This window comes from Aphelocoma coerulescens, chromosome 7 (genome assembly GCF_041296385.1).
Source record: "Aphelocoma coerulescens isolate FSJ_1873_10779 chromosome 7, UR_Acoe_1.0, whole genome shotgun sequence".
Classification (NCBI taxonomy): Eukaryota; Metazoa; Chordata; class Aves; order Passeriformes; family Corvidae; genus Aphelocoma; species Aphelocoma coerulescens.
The window spans coordinates 32,767,836-32,786,561 of NC_091021.1; the positions used below are offsets into that span (position 1 = coordinate 32,767,836).

The 18,726-nt window shown below is 42.6% G+C and overlaps 2 protein-coding genes across 2 annotated transcripts in view; both read right to left on the minus strand.

Moving 5' to 3' along the window:
* Positions 1-159: 159 nt before the first annotated feature.
* On the minus strand, positions 160-15,159 carry LYPD1 (LY6/PLAUR domain containing 1). Its single transcript, XM_069021207.1, has 3 exons — positions 14,939-15,159; positions 13,690-13,827; positions 160-396 (listed from the first exon to the last, which is right to left on the minus strand). The coding sequence occupies exons 1-3, from the start codon at positions 14,988-14,990 to the stop codon at positions 161-163; spliced, it is 426 nt and encodes a 141-aa protein (XP_068877308.1). The 5' UTR covers positions 14,991-15,159; the 3' UTR covers position 160.
* Positions 15,160-16,326: 1,167 nt separating this feature from the next.
* The window catches only part of NCKAP5 (NCK associated protein 5), a 334,856-nt gene continuing 332,456 nt past the window's right edge, over positions 16,327-18,726 (minus strand). The window contains exon 18 of the mRNA XM_069021208.1: positions 16,327-17,906. Coding sequence (XP_068877309.1) covers positions 17,625-17,906 — 282 coding nt within the window. The 3' untranslated portion in view covers positions 16,327-17,624. The remainder of the gene's footprint in view (positions 17,907-18,726) is intronic.

Here is an 18,726-nt window from a genome sequence, read left to right on the forward strand (position 1 = left end):
AAAATTTCAGCCCCTCTTCTCCACACAACCACTGAACTTTCCTCGCTGTTGACAGGGATTTGGAAACAAACAGAAAATAATTGCAGCATCTTTGAAGAAAGGAGGATGACGGAAAAATTGTGTCAGGGCAGAAGAAAAACCAAAACAACTTGCTTGAAGATTAGCAGTACAAAAACAACAAAGCAAATTTAAGAAGCAGAAGAGTGGTTATTACGTGTGCCCTCGGCACCACGGCAGAATTCCCCCTCTTCTTGGGCCGGGGTCCATTGCAGAGCGGGGTGTTGCAGCAGCTGATGCAGACAGAGTTCACCTTGCCAGGAGAGCAGAAGGACTGGTAGCCAGCAGAGGCGATCAGACACGCTGCCGAGGAGGCGCAGGACTTGCGGTACATGATTCCTGTGACACAGAACAAGGGTTACTCCATTTGATGGGAACACTTTACAGCAGGATTCATGCTCAAAAACTGCTGCAAACCCAGTTTGCATCCCCAAAGCGCTGCTGGTGCTTAGGGCAGACACCTCAGCAGTGACAGGACGGGCAGCCCTGCCCTGCAGGAGCACCACAGTTGCTCTCCTTTGGGTTTCTCTGTAGTTTGATTCTGGTTGGAACCAAAAATATGACAGACTTAATTTGCATAACGTATATCAAATGATGCATTTTATAACTGGAATTCTTCATCTTTCAGAATGAACTGTAGGAATAGCTGTAACTGAAATGCAATTAGTGAGAAAATTAGTTTTGTTTCTATTGCTGAACATGTCTGAGTTAAGGTGTCTAAGTAATTACAGCTTTCTATGCTCTTAATTTGTCTTTTGAGAGTTTTTTTTTTTTCCTTTTCTTGTTCCATTGCCACACACAGACAAGTAACCAAGAGTAAAAAGAGGATGATTATCAGCAAAACTTTCATCTTCCTCCCTCCCCTTTTAAATTCTTTTTTAAAAGAAGAACTAGAAGTACTTTTCCAGGTAATCTCAGTTCTTGCTTGTCTTTGAAGTTTAATACCCTCAATAACAAAAATTTCCATTTCTCTAGACGTGTCTTTTTTGAATTGAAAGTCTTCCCTTTTGGAATGTAATTTAAGTTAGTTTTAATTAATAAGCTAATTTATGATTTATCAAATTGTTTTTAACAGAAAAAAGTACATTCTGATGCACATAGCTGTTATTTGAACATAGTTTATAAAGGCTTTAAAATACACAGTTGTATTTTCTTCTGTCACAGAAGAAAATGGTTATGGCAGTTTCCCCTCTCATTACTCCAAAATTTTCCTGCAAGTGATACAGTCGAAATTGTGTCTTAGAAAAACATACACATAATAGAAATAGATAATGGAGGCTTGCTTGCTTGTAGCTACAAAAAGAGGTAGGGATATTCCTAAGGACGATAAAAATCACTATTCCTTTTGAATATAGGATTTTCAAAATGTTTTTATTTTTTTTCCTCCTGAAAAGCAAGGGAACAGGATTCCCTTGGAGAATGGTGCCTCTGCATCTTGTGGCATGGCCCTGGAATGTTTTTAAATGCACAGCGATTGAGACTTTTTTTGGAGGGTGTGAGGTGGGAATATGACCCACAGTTTCTGGGCTTACAGTACCTGCAGATACTTATTCAGTTCCCAGGGACTTAATAACCACTACAGCACCTCCATGGTCCAGGAGAAACCTCTGTAAAATGGCATCAGTCACTGCACCTCTGAGTGCTGCGAGTAGCAGCAGAACACCCTTTATTTGGTCTGTGTGCAGAAAGAAGGATTTCCTGTCTTCAGAGACTTTTAATTAAAGCAATTCTTTTATACTGTCACAACACTGCTGCCATCCCAACAATGCAGGGGTTTCCTTGTTTTGTGTTCTCCCTCTGCAAATCTGAACTCTGAAACATGTTTTTAGGCTATCTATCTCGTTAAAGTTATGAAAAAAAAGCCCTCAAGTGAGTGTTAAATCTTCCTCTGTCTCCAGTGAGCTTCAATCAATCAACACAGCAGGTAGAGCCTTTTCTCAAGGAAGAGGAGCTGTGGGCTGTTCTCCCTGTAACAGCAAAGGCACACAGATCAAGCAGTACAATCTTTATTACTACAGTTTGCAAAAAGAAGGGAGTTCTGTCTCTGCTGACAAACCACCACTGTCAAGGAGCCTCAGTGGTGCTGCCACTGATTGGCTTTACAATACCGAAATCTCGGCTTGCTCCCCAAAAACATCTGGTGCTTTGTCCGTGTTCCTCCTGCAGTCTTCCCAGAACAGAGTCAGATATGACCCTCCCCATAGTTACAATTAATTCTTTTCCTTCCCCTTCCCTCTTGGGAAAGGACTCCTGTATGCAATTAAACCAGGCACAATGACTGTTCTCCATTCCCTAATCCCACATCTCCCCATCACAGATACTTCCCTGAGCTACAAACACCAACCAAACTCAGCCACTCCTCAGTCTGCCATATGAACAGCAGTGAATTTGACTGTCCCTTCAAAGACAAAGCCTCTAAAAAGCTTTTGACACTGGCAGATTTCCTATTCCCATTATTTTATAGATCACTCTCTTCCTGCCGTTTCCTTTTCACAGGTTTCCTGCAAAGCCCTGTTCACAATTTGAACCAGTGATTTATTAGTTTGGGTCCCTGAAATATCACACTTTGCACTTCTCCCATAGATTAGGAGACTAGAATTGTTCAGTGCTGTGAGCAATTAGATGATGCCTGCTGAGGTATGGTTTTCACCAAGCAGCTCTAGGAAACCTCGCCTGCAAAAAATCAAAGTCCTGCAGCTTAATTCCATGTGTTTACAACAGCTCTGTTCTCCAGGATCAATTCCATAGAACAACCCTGAGCTCCTTTTGAAGCCAAAACACAGTATTCCTGCACAGTCCGAAATTTTCAAGAACAGATGTACCATGTTCACACCTAAATAGGGAGAATAATCTGACTAGTAGCAAAATCCCCTTCTAACACTTCTCCAGTGGCTTTTCTGTAAATGCCTTACAATAGGAAATTCCAAATGATTGTTTATTCCCATTCCCATTTCTAGTAATCTAAAGTTTAGAAAGAGTTTTCCATAAAAAACTCAGCATTTCCATCAGGCTTTCAATAGCTCCTTTGCTAACGACATATCCTTCCCATCCAAGGTTTTTTTCTCTAAGTACAGATAGATTCTCTTGATCTCACAAACCAGTTTCTATCGCACTAAGTGCTTTTTACAAAGCACCAGGTATGAACTAAGCTTGATCAGCATAGAAAGGCTGTGCTCTGTCTCTGGTTCTGCAGTATCTTGACAGGAAGACACAGTGCAAACAGGCACAGAAGTTGGTGGAAAAAGAGGGAATATTAGCACTGCAGGAGTGACATTTTTAAAACACTTGTGCTGTGACTCCACTTACTCTTAACCCTTTTTCCTATCATAATTCTGGTAGGAAATACAGTCAGTACAACTGACTTCCATGATCTGATGGCAGGGACACCATCTCCTCGCTCCAACAAGCAGGATAACGGAGCCCAGTAACTTCAGCTCACCCCGAGTTCAGCCAGGACAGCAGCCTCCTCTCTGGGTTACATTCAGAGATCTCTCCTCAAACTCCTCCTCTGCAGCATTGCTGAGCCAGTTCCAAAACGATTCCCAAGATCTCCCTGAATCATTTGCCACCAGCAGCCTGAACTGCAGACAGTTCTTCAAAGTGGTTATCTGCCTCATAAGACTCATACCACAGACATAACTGCTAATTACTGGGTATTCTTGCCTGAGCAATCAGCTTGATGCATTCATTAACATATCACCCAGAAAAATAACTGCAAACATTTCTGGAAGCTTTTTTTCTACCTCAGATTGTTCTGAGTCGCTGGCTAGGCAAGGAGACTTCACATTTTTATACTCTGCTTTTACTGGGATGGGATCATTCCCAGATACCCACCCCCAACAAGTGGCACTAGTGATCAATTAGCATATTTACTACTACTCAGTTAGCATATTTATTGCCCAATTACTTGATGGATGAGAACAGAGTAATTTGTCCTTTCTCACAAATTCAGCAGTCCCCAAACAACAGTTTAGGTACCATAAAGATGTATGGTGCCACGAAGCACATGCTACTAACCAACAGATTTTCCTTCATTTTGGCTTCAAGGTTTGTGGGATGCAGTTCAAGTACTTTCAAGAAGAGACATGCTAATATCCCACATCCTCTCCTGTCACATATACTTACTACAGCTATGTTTGTTTTCAGGGCTTTTTTTTTAAAGGCAGATTTGGGCTTAAATTTGGCATTGAAAATTTATTTCTAGAATAAGCAACTTGCCCATTGTTACACCTCTCTGTGCCCCACAAGACAGTGTCAACTACTATCTCTGCCTTATTCTTTGCAATGAAGGAATGAGTGTAAATCTTAAGGCTTTGCTATAGTTCCTGCTTGCACCATTTATTTTCTCAGCTAGATCCAGTCTAGTCCTGTGCATTTGCACTCTGGCACTGTTTTGGCCACACGCAAGGTGCATTCTGTCTTGATTGTAACAAACAATTCAAGCAACAATTTATTCAAATACAAAAGTGAGTGCTCTTCCCTCTACCCTGTCTGCACAGCCCAGTGCATTTCTCTTGAATAACAGCTTAACTTGTTACTAGGACAACCAAAGAAAGGTGACCTCACACCTACACCCTACACTGCCTTTATGCAGAAGGCACCAGAAGATCCAAGGTTTTTCTCTTACTGATTGAAAAGGATCTTATTAGACACCTCTGATTCTTCTGTTCTAGGAGGTACAGACAAAAAAGATGCTGTGTAAGCATGACTCTCCAACTTTTAAGAGCCAACCACCACCAAAGCAGTGTGCAACTTCAATTTGCACCTGTACTCTCATGAGTGTCCTTCAGGAAAATGCACAGAGGGTCTCTGGAGCCAAAATAGGCAACCAGGATTTCACCTCTGAGATCAGTGACCTAATTTCCAAAAAGAGTTACCTTCCCACTCCTATGACCCAGCTACTTTGAAACTGCTGTCTGCAATGGCACAGCTCAGCAGGAAATCACAGCCCTGTCCTTCACCCCAGGACCTCATGGCCACAAAACTCTCCTCTCTAAGTTTGACTCCGTCTAGTGGACACCACCACTTTCCCCAACACTAAGTTTTCCAAGCCAGATGTTCTCTGACCTTATGGGCTGTGACTGACACTCCACTTTCTAAAGAAAGCTTCTTCTACACAATTTTGTACATAACCAATTTCGCAGGCACATGTGATGTCAGTCTTGTGCAGCTCATTCCACAAACAGTGCTTTAGCAAGATCCCCTGCACTTGCTCTCTGTAAACCTGCCACATAAATCTTCTGGAGCTTAGAAAGACATTTATGTCCAACTAGGGACCAGCAGTGAGGCATCCTTGAGCCTTCTCAAGACTAGACCAGGGGGTGGAGGCAAAGAAATAGCTGCAGAAAAGTTTGTATCCTAAAGTAAGTAACTGAGAAAGCCAGCAGGCAGATCAAGGCAAGTTTGAGGTGTACATTTACAGGTTTGACAGAACCTCCACTCAAGTCCTTTAGATTGGGTGTTTAAATCTTGCCTATCTCTTCTAAGCAAAAGGTGGAAAATTGGCCAACAGTGGACCATTCATAGTGTAGCACACAGAACTCAGGAGAAGTCCCCCAAACTTGTCATAGATCTTGTACTAGCATACTTTCATGATTTGTACAGGATTTGTTTTGGGTGTTCTCTTAATGTTGCTGCTCATAAAGAGAAGTTGAGAACTGTGCTTACATACCAATACTCCTGTCTTTTAATATCCTGCATAGTTCCAGCTATCTTATTTCAACAAAATTTTCAGTTTTATGGTCTTGGTGAATCTGTAAGTTTTCCCTCTCATTGTGCATAGAGTTGATGTCTGCTCTGCCTAGCCATGCTCGCTTTGTGATTTCAATAATATATTTCATTCTTTATTTTTTGGCCTAAACTGTCACTAGCTTACCCTGCACCCAAGTAAAATTCAGCACCCAGCTCTTTCCTAATGTCTGCCAAAAAATAAAATGAAAATTTATACTAGTGCGAGAATAACACGTAAACATGTAAACATCACAGGAACAGAAAATATAAATGTGACTATTTCTACATTTTACTGCATCAGTAATGCTCAAAATTGTGTTCATACTACATAAAAATAGGTTTGTAAATGATGTTTTTTAATTTTCATATTAGGTTTTGTGCCCATCCTTTTGCTATGATAATGATTTGTTCCTCAGCTGGTACCTGTTCACATACATCACACTCCAGAGGTCCTATTGTGATTTGCTGTTTTCTAGAGAAAGTGATTATAAACATTTTATCTAATAAGGTCCTAAATATCTCAGAAGGTGACTGAATATTGAAAAGCAATCAATCTTCTGAAGTTGTGCTTCCCCAAACAATTTTTGTTTTAGTCAGATTATGTTTTATTGGTTTAAAATATAAATTAAACTTCCTTAACACACAGCCTTTCAGCTATGGCTGTAAATGCATTGTTAAAAAAAAAAACCCCAAAAAACAAAAACCCCAAATCCCAAACAATTTAAGCAAGTGTAAAATATAATCATATCCAGCCATGTCCTGTGTGTTTCACTTCTCACTAACTCTCCTTATCCTTGTGGACTCCAGAGAGAAGGTTGAGGAGACAAGTGGTTTAAATAATTTGTACCTTGCCAGAAATTTTATCATGAAATTTTCTAATCACTTTGTAAGCAGCTACTTAAACACTGTGAACTACCATGATTGGTGTTTTCCAGATAAAAAAAACCCAAGGCACTAAAAGTATGTGACTTAAAATCTATTGCAAAGCTATGCACACACCTCCTGATTTTTAATCTTGTGTTTTAGGACTGCAGCTATTTCATCCTGGTCCTCCCTTTGATGCATTCTGTAGACAAGATAAAAGCACATTCATGCCATTAAGCTCTTACAGAATACAAAATTCTATTAAAAATAAAAAAAAAACCCAAATGAAAATAAAACACCCCCCCACCAAATCCTACCAGGTTCATTTAGCAAATTTGCACCACAATTTTCTATGAAAACTTAATATCATCACAAATCCTCCACACTTTTGGCACTTTTAAAAAGTTGCCCATTTTTTCAGAAACTAACAGGAAGCTTTTGACAATGGAGGTCTGGTTTCCTCACTCTCCTTCTGACCCTGACATGACACCTTGCAGAAATTAAATCAGCTCAGGAGAAAACTGGACAATTGTCGACTGACAGAGGACAAGGGTTTAGATTACCCTGATATCTTTTTGTAAGTTGTGCCTTCTAATTTTGGTGCTGGAAATGTGACTCAAAACGGTGTTGTTAACAACAAAAACCGTCACAAAATAGTCTTTGTCACTGCTAGCAAAGCTGAAGCATAGCATTAAAATGCTTAAAAATGCACAGGCTGAGAAAATTAAGTACAACTGCTAGTGGTGGTGCTATCAAATATTTTTTAAAGCCACAGGAGGCTACAAATGAGAGGTCAAAGCTCAGCTTTCACCTGCATATCCGATAATTCTTTTGTTTCCTGCTGTTCTTTTTTGTTTCTCTGCTCACTAATGTGGACATACAGTCAAGCACTAAAACTTACAATATTCCCAACAAAGCAGGTTCACAGCCTTCCATCCTCTCCTCTTACCTGATACAAACATATCAAGATCTAAATGTCCTTTGCTACCAAGACCTAAATATACTTGATCTTGGAGAGAGAGAGAGGTGAACTTGGACTCAATTTTCAGAATCCTGTATGAGCATTTTTCTTGACAATCCTTACGTGCTGAGATGAAGGGAAGCCACAGCCTTTATGCCTTTTCAAATGTTCAAATGTTACACCCTTGCAAAAAGTCACATAAATAATTTTACACGTGAATAGTCTTGCTGCACCCAAATTAATGTCCTTACCAATTTCAGTGGAATGGCTCAGATATTGGCACTTGTCAGAACTTTGGAAATTCATTTCTTTCATATCTTTAGCTATTTTCATGCTCAGAGTTTCACAGCCTGTTCAGCTTAAGAGCAGGATTTTTCCGGGTTTTATATGGCTTTTTCCAGTTTCAAAGAATTATTGGTAAGTTGGCAAAAACCAGTTTTGTCAAGTTTTCCAAAAAAGCCATCCAGACTACAAAGGAAAAAGGGAAATGAAAACAGTTTGGATTAATTAAAGCTAGCTTGCTTGCCAATGCTTTGATAAGGTCACTGGGAGCTAAGACGAGCGACAGGGACAGGCCTCAAGAAGGTTTGGGAACACAAACTCATTTGTGTGTGAAATGCAGGAGGAAACTCTTAAGGGAGGTTTAAGAGACACCAGGCTGTGGGCACTGTATCATCACAAAATTCATTTGTATATCTTTCATACAGGCCTGAGAAATAAAATAACATAAAAAGCTATTGTCCATGTCCTGTGAAAAATGAAATTCACTGGACCAGATACCCCATCTTCCTTAAAATAATGCAGCCTTCATCACTTCTGCACTTGGATCTTTGTCATGACTTTCAAGTCATAAACTGCTTGAACTGTTAACTCCACTGCTGCTTTTCTTTATTGAAAGGCAGTCAGAACAGCAACTGCTGCACGCTGTCATAATTTCTCCTCAGCTGACACGCTTAGGTCAGTTCATTCCATAAGTGGCTGGAAGTTTTCTGAGAAACCCAAAGATTGGAAAAAATTTACAAGTAAGGAAATGGCTTTGACATTTGAGAAAAAGTGTTTCTGAATGGTAATGTATTCACAGTTCCAAGTTTTCAGCATACAGTGAAAATTAACAGCATCCATTGTCAGTCTTTTATTCAATACCAAAAGTGAACTGTGTTCCCAATATTGATAATATGTCTTCATTTCATTGGGCACCTGGTAGCACAATGTGATGTTACAGGTACCAACTGTCCCATGAAAAACTTTAAGGTTTTTATTTATTTTTTAGAATTGTCAATAAAGATTTATTATATTGTGCTTTTCTTTGATTAAAAAAACCAAACCAAAACAAAAACTGAACAAAACCCCAACAAATTCTGTTAATTTATGTTGATATGCTTTGACCAAGAAGTGTAGAAGAAAGTAATAAAAAAAAATCCACCACCAATGTAGTGGATGTTTCTTACTGTTTCTAAATGGATACTGAGGATGCAACAACTTCCTATAAAGCATTAATGACTGCAGTAATTCTGGCAACATTAAATTTTGTTTGCTGTTTTAATCACTTTATCAGTAAAAGTACACCAGAGCATAATTTCCCCTTGATATTAATATGCAATTAATATTAGTACTAATGGATTCTATACACAAACACAGAAAAAAAGTACATGGTTGTGTAATCCTTGACAGGCACACATGGAGCAACTCAATCATGGCAAAACCAAGTAATAATCACAGGTAAAGAATTTACCACAGCCCAACTCATCATACAACATAGCCACTGATAAAACAAATGACTGGAAAACCAGCACTGGAAAGAGTTTAAAGAAATAAATAAAGTTATAATTCAACACTGAGAGGATGATCTTGCTCATGGTGTTCCCATGCATGGCTTTTAAATACACAATCACAGCAATTGCTTTAACTACACTGCAGAGTTATATACTAATTAAATACATTAAAAGGGCCATTGTACCCCAAACAAATAAGCAAAGTTTCTTATTGCAGATTAATAGAATAATTGGATTGTTTCCCAATTTGCTTGCAAAAGGAAAAATTCTTGATATTGTAAAGTATTGGCATTGCTACCATGTATCATTTTTTTTCCTTGTGAAAGTTAGTAAAGTATGTTCACAACTGCCTTAGAACAGACGGTGTATTGCTCAAAACACACACATGGGCAGGTTTACTTGCAGAGAGTTCCAAGAAATTTAGACTGGATACCTCTCTGGGCTGTCTCATCCTTCCTGCTTTATCCCTCTCTGATGTATTCATGTTGCAAGTTTCATTTTGCCTTAAGTAGGTTTTAGATCAGCCTTTATGCTCAGATAGCTCTTCCCCTCAGTAAAAGGCAAGACTGCCATTACCAGTGTGTTTTCTATGCTATAGAATATATACAAAAGCATATACACATTATATATTAATCTATATATCACCAAGAGATTTCCCAATGTACTGGGGGAATTTTTTTGTTCCTACATATATTTTAAATTAGAAATGTCAGTGTTCCTTCCTTTTTAGAAGTCCATAGACTGGAAAGAGAGAGGGAAGTGGGAGCAGGGAATTGCCACAGGTATTTCCACAAGGTATCTGCAAGTAGAATTATTGTAAGAACTTTGATCCTTTGTCAAACATTCAATTTACATAATTTTCAAACACCTGCTTATCCTTTTGAAGAATGCACTAGAAACTTATCCCTTATATTAATCTCTGTGGGGTGAAAAATTTCTTGGTACTGTCTTGAGTACCACTTTCCATTCTCATCACTCCTCCCACTAAAGGAAGGTTTCTTTTTGTTGTTGTTGTTTGAGATTTAATTAACAAATTAGTTTGTAAAATTCTTTATCACAGGGAAAAGACTGTCTTGTCCTGTACCTTCCACTGGAGGAGAATGCTAACAAGCATAAAACTTTTTCTGGCAAAATTCTTAAATACAGCTCAGTCTTAACTGAGGGAATATATTTTGGCATTTACTGCTCAATTCTCAATTCACTTTAAGTTGTCCAAAGGAACAAATGTCTACCTGATACAATAAACAGCTGAGATCAGATGCCTGATGATCTAATTCAAAATAAAAGTTACTAACACCTGCTTTCTTAGCTGCTCACATCAGAGGCTGCCACAGGAAGAGCTGCTTTTTAAGCTCTGGGTTAGGACCATGCCTGAGCTGCTGCTATTTCTCACCTGAAGCTGTTTCTCCAGAAGCTGAGATAATGTTCTGAGAGAAGCCACTGACATCTAAAGCACTAATTTTAGAGACACTGAGGAGGAGTGGTTTGTTTAACTACGATCAGGCACAAAGAACTTCTTACAACGTAAATGGGAAGAACTGCACAGAGTTGCAATTTGCCACCGTGTTGCTCCTACTACTGGGAGTTTGATCCAGAAATGAAGCTGAGACACAGAGCTGCCATGGCACAACTCCAATGGACACCAGCAAATACCATGGAAAAAGAGTCACTGGCCACATGGTGGCCACTGCACTGGTGGCACGACACAGAATGTGAGCCAGCGACCCCTGTGACAGCAGAAGACACAAATGAATGCTCCCTCAAAGGAAGGGTGGCCCCATCAGTAGGGTGGGTACCCACTCACACCGTGAACTTTATCTCAAACACTGCCTTTAACTTCTAAATAAGGTTTGAGGCAACTTGCAGCACTTTGCTCACTGATACAGCTATGTTTTATTAATGACAAAAATGGGTTAATCTACAGAAATTGCACTCCTTTGACTGTATTTAGTCAAGAGGAAAAAAACCCTAATTATGAGATTGTGCTGTCAAATAAATGCAAATTCGTATATTTCATATTCTAGGTTAAAAGCTCAAACTCAAGTCTATTATAAATTAAAATCAATACTTGAAACATTTCAACTTTCAGTAATAGGCAACAACCAAAAGAATCAGGTTATGAAATATACTGGTGGAAGTAGAATGAATTATTAAATAAAACTTGGGAGAGTAAGGCATTTATATTGCACACATTTAAATATCAATTAGGAAAAAAAACAATAAAAAATGATGAACTGAATCATCTCTGTTTTACAACCAACCCACTCTAAAATTGACTGAGGGTAACAGAGAAACAAAGCTTGCAATGTAAATTTTATTCAGTTTGAAATAGGTTAAAAAATTTAATTTATTAACCAGCTGAAATTTACAGTCTCTGGACTTAAAATTAATAAGAATTGCATTTATAGAAGTAAATGAAATAGAACAGTGGCACCTGCTATGCACAGCATGCTAGTAACCTCCTAAAGGAAAAATCCAAGGATCTGCTCAGAGAAAACATAAAACTGCACAGAAAAAAACCCAACAGGAAGTTTAAGAGCTGCCTATTTACTGTATTGCAAACCATTTCTTCACAGGAGTAATGGCAAATTATACATCAATGAAAAGGGTTCAAATCTGACTTTTTTTTCCTGTGTCTACTACTACATCTAGAGCCCTCCAAATCACTACAGCATCCTTTCCAACCTCGTGAAAGTACTACAGAAGCTGTAGTGTGGAGATAGCAAAGCCTTCAAGCTGACATTTAGAGATACTCAAGATTTTAAAAGTACCTTGCAAGCTGTAGCTACCTTACATCCCCACCACCCTTTTCAAGTAAATTTGAAATAAAATACTCCACTAAAAAATAACTTAAGAGTGACTAATCTTTCTTTAAACAGCTTAAAAACAGCTTTTTTTCCCTACACTGCAGAGGTTCTAACTATTTCACAGCAGTAGTCACTGTGGATGATGTTACCCAGGATGAAAGAGTGCCAGCAGTTCAGCTACTTTTGGTGTCACAACAGTTGTTATTATTTATCCAGGACTGATTACACAGTGACCTAAAGTTTCCAGCACAGGTGGGGCCAGCTGACTGACAAGCACTGGGAAGAGGAGTTTGCTGCCCCAAGAACCATTGTTGCTGTTCAGGACGGATGAGTGCACACATCTGCTGGGTGGAGAGGCATCCTGCTGCTCCTGGAGGACTTGCTGGGAAAGGGCAGATTCTGACTTGATCGACATTAACAGTGTAACTCACAGAACTCCACTCCAAAGCTGCAAGGTGGGCAGTCCTGGAGAGCAGCTTCCCCTTGAATGAGGGTTCTGAAGCCCCAAGCTGCCCTCTGCTCCCCAGGCTTGGCACAGGGGGCACATCCAGGCTAGGACTCCCCAGTGAGTGACTGCTCCTTGTCTGTTCCACCCTCACAGCAGTCAGAGCAGGAGGCTCCACGAGCTCCAACTCCCACCAACACCCTTCCTGCCATCCCACACTGCCCCAGAGTCCCTAATAAAGTTCTTCTACTCACGTAGAAAGCTACAGAGCAACACAGTAGTGTAAGACCTGACAGTTCTCTGTAAATCTCAAATCCCTTCCACGATGCTGAATAAAACCCAGCCATTTATAGCACAGCTCAGAAGACAATAGAGGCAAGATGCAGAATCACAGCTCATTTCCTCTTGGACACATTGATGTCCCAATATGTTAACTTTAATATTAATTGCAGTAAGGGAAAAAAATTCTTAAATTCTTAGAAAACTGGTATGGCAAATAAATCTATATGTGGTCTTCTCTTCCCCCTAAACGCCTCTTTTTTTTTTTTTTTTTTTTTTAAATCCCTTTCTCCCTTTTGCTTGATGGTTTCTTTAATGGATTAAAGCAAAGATCCCTACACTTTCCTTCCCTTAAGATGAACCTTCAGAGTATATAAATTGCCTGAGTAAATAAAAGAAAGGAGGGAATTACTAATTTAATGCTCTTCTATCTCTTGGGGAAAAAGCCCATGTAATTAACTGTAATGAGATTAAACTAACTTGTTGTTATTAATTTCCCAGTGCTGGGAAACTATATTGGAGACCCATAAGGCTGTGTATTAACCAGCTTTATCAACATTTGGCTTGCATCCTTCAGTTTCTACATCAGTTTTAAAGGAAAATGTTTAACTTCATCAAGTTGCAAAGCCACTCAGAAGTACAAGACATTGAATCTGGTCCTTTCAGGTAGGGACACAAGACTCATCTGTAGCAGAACACCATGAATGGGTGGAGCCACGAGCAACAAATGCTACCTAAACCAAGTAAACAGACAAATGATTATTAAATTCTTACCAAAACTTTTTTCCATTACTTCTTTCTGACACATATCTTGAACATTCACTGTACAATTCACGATGAACTCTGGAGAAGAGCAGTCATTATTTAGCTGGAACTCCTCACACTGGTAACACTGTATTTGCAAACCCAAACCTGGAACAGATAGAGATTTGTTCAAAATCATAGAATGCTTTCTGTTGGGAGGGACCTTAGAGATATGTCATTCCAAGCCCCTGCCATGGGCAGGGACACCATCTGCCAGACCGTGTTGCTCAAAGCCCCATCCAACCTGGCCTTAATAATAGCAGTTGTATAAAAAAAAAAAAAAAACAAACAAAAAAACAACAAAAAAAAACAACAACAACAAAACAAACAAAAACCAAACACCGAAGAAAAACAACCAACCAACACGTGCCAGAAATCTCCCTTATCTTTCCCACTTCGCATTTTGCTGTTCCTAGCTACTCAACAGCTCAGCCGAAGTACTCCTCTGACAAATATAGAATAAAACCAGCGTGCCACCCGCTCAGCTGAGGCCGAGCGTTGCGGGCTCTGCTGATGCTCCTTTCCGCGGGGCGGCCGCTCCGGCGCTGGAGACGCCGCCGCCAGGAGGCGACGGGCACCGACACCGGCACCGGCACCGGCACCGACACCGGCACCGACACCGGCACCGACACCGGCACCGGCACCGGCACAGCCCCGCAGCCGCTGCCCATCGCCCGCCCCGCGCCTGCCCCTCGGCGCAACGCGCTGAACGCCGCCCGCGCCCCGCAGAGAGCAACGCGGCTCATAGACACCGGCTCTTATCTGTGCCGACGGGTTTACTTAGCTACTAATTAATTACAAATGATTTAATAACTATTTTGCCATGCACAATTAAAGCGGCGGAGCATCCTTCGCCAGCCGCCTTTATCATGCAAACGAGGCGCTCCGCGTGGCTCGCCAGCAGCGTTCCGCCGGCAGCTCCCGCACTCCTCGTCCCGCGGCGGGGACCCCCGGCCCGTGCCCGCCCTCGGCTGGGAGCGCCCCGCGGGCACCGACCCCCCGCCCGCGGAGAGGCACCGGCTGCTGCGGCTCGCCCCGCGGGCAGCCAGCGCTGGGGACACCGGCGGCAGCTCTGCGGGCAGCGGGCAGGACGGGGGCTCCGCTGCCCCGGTCCTTTTAGCGCCGGTAGCAGCTCCGTCGAGGGGCTACGAGGGGACGGAGTCTCCCAGCGCCGGGCTGGCCGCGGGCGCCTCCGGGCGAGCGGCGCGGAGCCCCTTACCTGGCGCCAGGCACAATCCCCAGAAAGTTGCGGCGAGGAGGAAGAGCCGCATCCTCCCGGAGCCGCGGCCGCCGGGCTGGCGTGCAGTCGCGAAGGGGCATCAGAAGCAGAGATGCAGCGGAGGCGCCGCGCACTTGTGCCGCTTCCCCGCCGCCTCCGCTGCGGAGCGGCGCCCCGGGAGCAGGCGGCGGAGCCCGCCCTGCCCAGCCCCGCGCCGCGCTCCAGCCTCGCCGGAGTTGAGCGCTGAGACTGGAAGAAACTGTAGGAGAAGCGAGGGCTGGGGGGCGGCTCCCCCCTCCCTCCCCCAGCACCATGTGATGCCGGCCGAGCGGGGCGGGGATCCCCGCCAGCCGCCCCGCACCTTGCCGGGCGCGCCTCGGGGACGGGCGAAGTTCAGCGAGGGAGGGGAGCCCCCGCACCGCCGGGTCCGGGCCCGTCTCGCACGGCGCAGCCGAGGGACATCGCGACCCTCTGCCCGCCGAGGCTGCTCATCTCATCCCCGCCCTCCTCCTCCGCTCCGGCTGCGGGGCTCGGGGACAGACCCCGCGCCATGGCGCGACTCGCCGGTCCCTTTGGTGTCCCCGCCGGCCCGAAGCCCACAGGTGGCAGCCGGAGCGCGTCTGTGGGGACCGCCAGGCCGGGCCCCGCTGCGAGGCGTCGCTCGCCTCCCACAAACGCCCCGCAGCACCCGCGTCCCCGGGAGGGACTGAGGGGAGGCGCGGCCCCGCCATTCCCTCCTCCCAGCCCCCTAAAAGGGAATTCAAGCGTAACAAAACGGGGGGAGAGGGCGCGGTGGTCGCTACGTGCCGGAGCTACGGTCAGACCCTGCCTCCTCCGCGGACACACGGCGGGATGGGCGGGGGAAGGGGATGAGGCGGCGGGAGTCGGTGGAGGGGTGGGATGAGACGGGATGAGGAGGCAGGAGCTGGTGGCGGGGTGGGATGAGGCGGTAGGATCTGGTGGAGGGGTGGGATGGGGTGGGATGGGGTGGGATGAGGCGGCGGGAGCGGCGAGGAGCTGTCGGGGGCTGGGCAGCGCCCGCCCGTGGGAAGGGCAGGGACAGCCCAGGGTGCTGCGCCCACGCCGTCCCTGCTGGGACCGTCTCTGTGGTTCGCCTCCTCTCCTGACAACCACGTTATTTCCCAGGGATCGTTTCACAGCTCTACTGCAAGGAGGAGTTAATTAAGATTAAATCTCTGTTTAAAAGCCCCTTGTCAGGAATTCCCCGAACGCTGCCTGCCCGTGCGCTGTCCCGGAGCGCGGGCGGCTCGGTGGGTATCCCCTGATCCCAGACCTGCACGCCCAAGCTGTCACAGCATCCCCCTTCCCAAAACCCCTCCGCAGGCACAGGTAGGCAAGAGAAGTTTTATTTATGAAAGGTGTTTCAATGAAAATTTCTTAAAAGTTGAAAAAGACGACGCAAGTTTACAGCAGAAATTACTTAAAATATAACAAATTGCACAAAATATTAACACTGATCATACAATATTTCAAAGATTAACAAGCATGTGCTAAAGAAACTGTAGAGTCTAGAAATACCCCAAATATATCTAGTTTACAATTGCTGTACAAAAAGCAGTTATAAATACTTCACATCTAGAAAAAATACACAGAACCTTTGAAATAGACTTTCCCTTACATATAAACAACCTTTGTAGAAAAAAACCAAAACACCCAATACAGGCCAATCCCCCTGCTCCAAGATATGTTTGAACTAGTACTGGTTAGCACCAACCTCTTAGTGTGTCACAAACAGGAGTTGTTTTGTTTTTTAAAAAATAATTTTAGTATTTAGAATTTACTTAAGATGAAACAGAGACTAGAAAAGACAACACAGTATGGTACATTCATAATTTGATGGGAAATGAGTACAGAGGAGGTGGAAGTTGAAAAGCCATGTTGCAGTCAGAAGTACAGGGCAGTTTATGTGGTTCTCATTCCTACAAGACTCCTGTTTGTGTCTGCAGTGAATTGCTTTGACCCTGATCTTTCAAACAGTTATGTGCATGATTGATGAAGCCAATGCCAGCAGTATCAGGCCTTTTAATCTATTCATTTTCTTGCCATGTCAAAAGTCAAAACCCTTTTGAAATAAGACACCTGTTGTGAAGTTGTAATAAGTGAAATGCATGTTTCCCTAGAATACCTGTATGGAATTGCACTAAAAGTAAAAAATAAAGTATATTTTCTAAAAGGGAGTACATAGAAGTTTATTAGAGACAATCTGGCAGGCTCAGGTTTATGGCAATGCAGTGTTTCTACATACAGTTTTAAGACTAGAACAATTATAACTCTTTTAAAAAAAATCTACTAGCTTTTTTTTGTTAATATTAACACCAATTTCTTTAAGTTAGTAATCTGCCATTACAGGAGCATAGCACCAATTTAATATTTATTGCTGTCGTGTATCCCTACAAATATATTTTCCCAAGGTATTTACAACTGTACAAATATTCACAAAAGTGCAAAATTAAGACTTTATTCTGTGTATTCGTTGTGTTGGGTGTTGAGTCCCACACAGCACCGTGATGCTGTCCTGCCTTATTGCTGAGTGCTGGGAGGTCAGAACACCCTGATGTGAGCACAGCGAGCCCGAGGGGGAAATTTCAAGCACAGTCTCCTCTCCCCCCTCACTCCACGCTGGCCTCCAGCTCCATTCCATGCTGCAGTCCACTGGGAAGAGTCCCTAAACGTCGTTGGAGCCTTGGCTGGTGCAAGAGGAGAAGCTGTCGTACAGGGAATCACTCAAGGATTCCAAATTGTCCACTTCCTGCCGACCTGAGCTATTCAAGGAAGCTGCTTCTTTCTTTCCATTTTCTTCCTTTTGTCCTTCAACCTTGTTCAGACAGTTCTTCTCTTTTTCTAATGAAAGTACTTTATTGCTGTTAAATTTATTGAGAGACTCCAGGGAAATTTTAGATACTCTATTCTGGGAATCTTCTTTTGTTTCTTCAGTTTGCTTCAACTTCTGTAAAAGTGAGGGAAATATTAGAAGCATATTCCTTAAAAAGTTATCCTATTGCACACCATTAATTACCATCTTTCCAAAGTTCACAGGGTGAAAGGAAATAGATTGTTAGATGCTTAAATAACTGTTACGATTAAATAGAATATTAGTGTCCATTTTAGGATAAATCATAACTCTAATGATTCTGCTGAGACAAATAAAGCTCCATTTATGTGACACTCAAGTGCTATTAACATCCTAAGTAGGAGACCCTGGCTATGCACGTGTTAAACATCTCCAGCATCCTCACAGTAACTGACATCCTCTCCTCTATGAATACTTTGGGGAGTATGTTTAAACAGGTATTTGTTTAAGTACACTTAAAAAGCACAGAGGAGTAAACAGCTTTTTCTGTAAATTAAGGATGCAAATGAAACTTGCTAGGGAATAACCTCACATTTTGCATGTATAAGCCTATTGATTTCCACAAACCCAAACCCTCTCTAATAGACAAGAAAGCAACAAGACAGGAAATTACACTGAACTGGGCCGTTCCCCACAGACCAGAATCAATCAGATATTGGCCAGGCCTTCTCGGAGAAGTGGTGTAATTCTGTGGGAACACTGGACGATGTATTAACACATTATATTAAAAACACACAGTAGGATTGTACCAGAGTAATTTTATCCCTTTGTGAGCTACTGGTATTTTCAATCAGAGATCTGACCAAGGAATCATTAGGGAGCTGTGTAGGGAGCAGCTCAATAAAAATGACCTGCTGTTCATATACAGAGTGTTTCAAAATCTGAGTAACTAACTCCTCTTACAGATCATATTACC

Excerpts from the sequence above, each read along its gene's own strand:
- LYPD1 (XM_069021207.1), bottom strand. The coding sequence starts at position 14,990 with ATGCGGCTCTTCCTCCTCGCCGCAACTTTCTGGGGATTGTGCCTGGCG. Across the intron at positions 13,828-14,938 it reads GGGATTGTGCCTGGCGCCAG|GTTTGGGTTTGCAAATACAG; the intron begins GTAAGGGGCTCC and ends TATCTGTTCCAG. Across the intron at positions 397-13,689 it reads AGTAATGGAAAAAAGTTTTG|GAATCATGTACCGCAAGTCC; the intron begins GTAAGAATTTAA and ends TCTGTGTCACAG.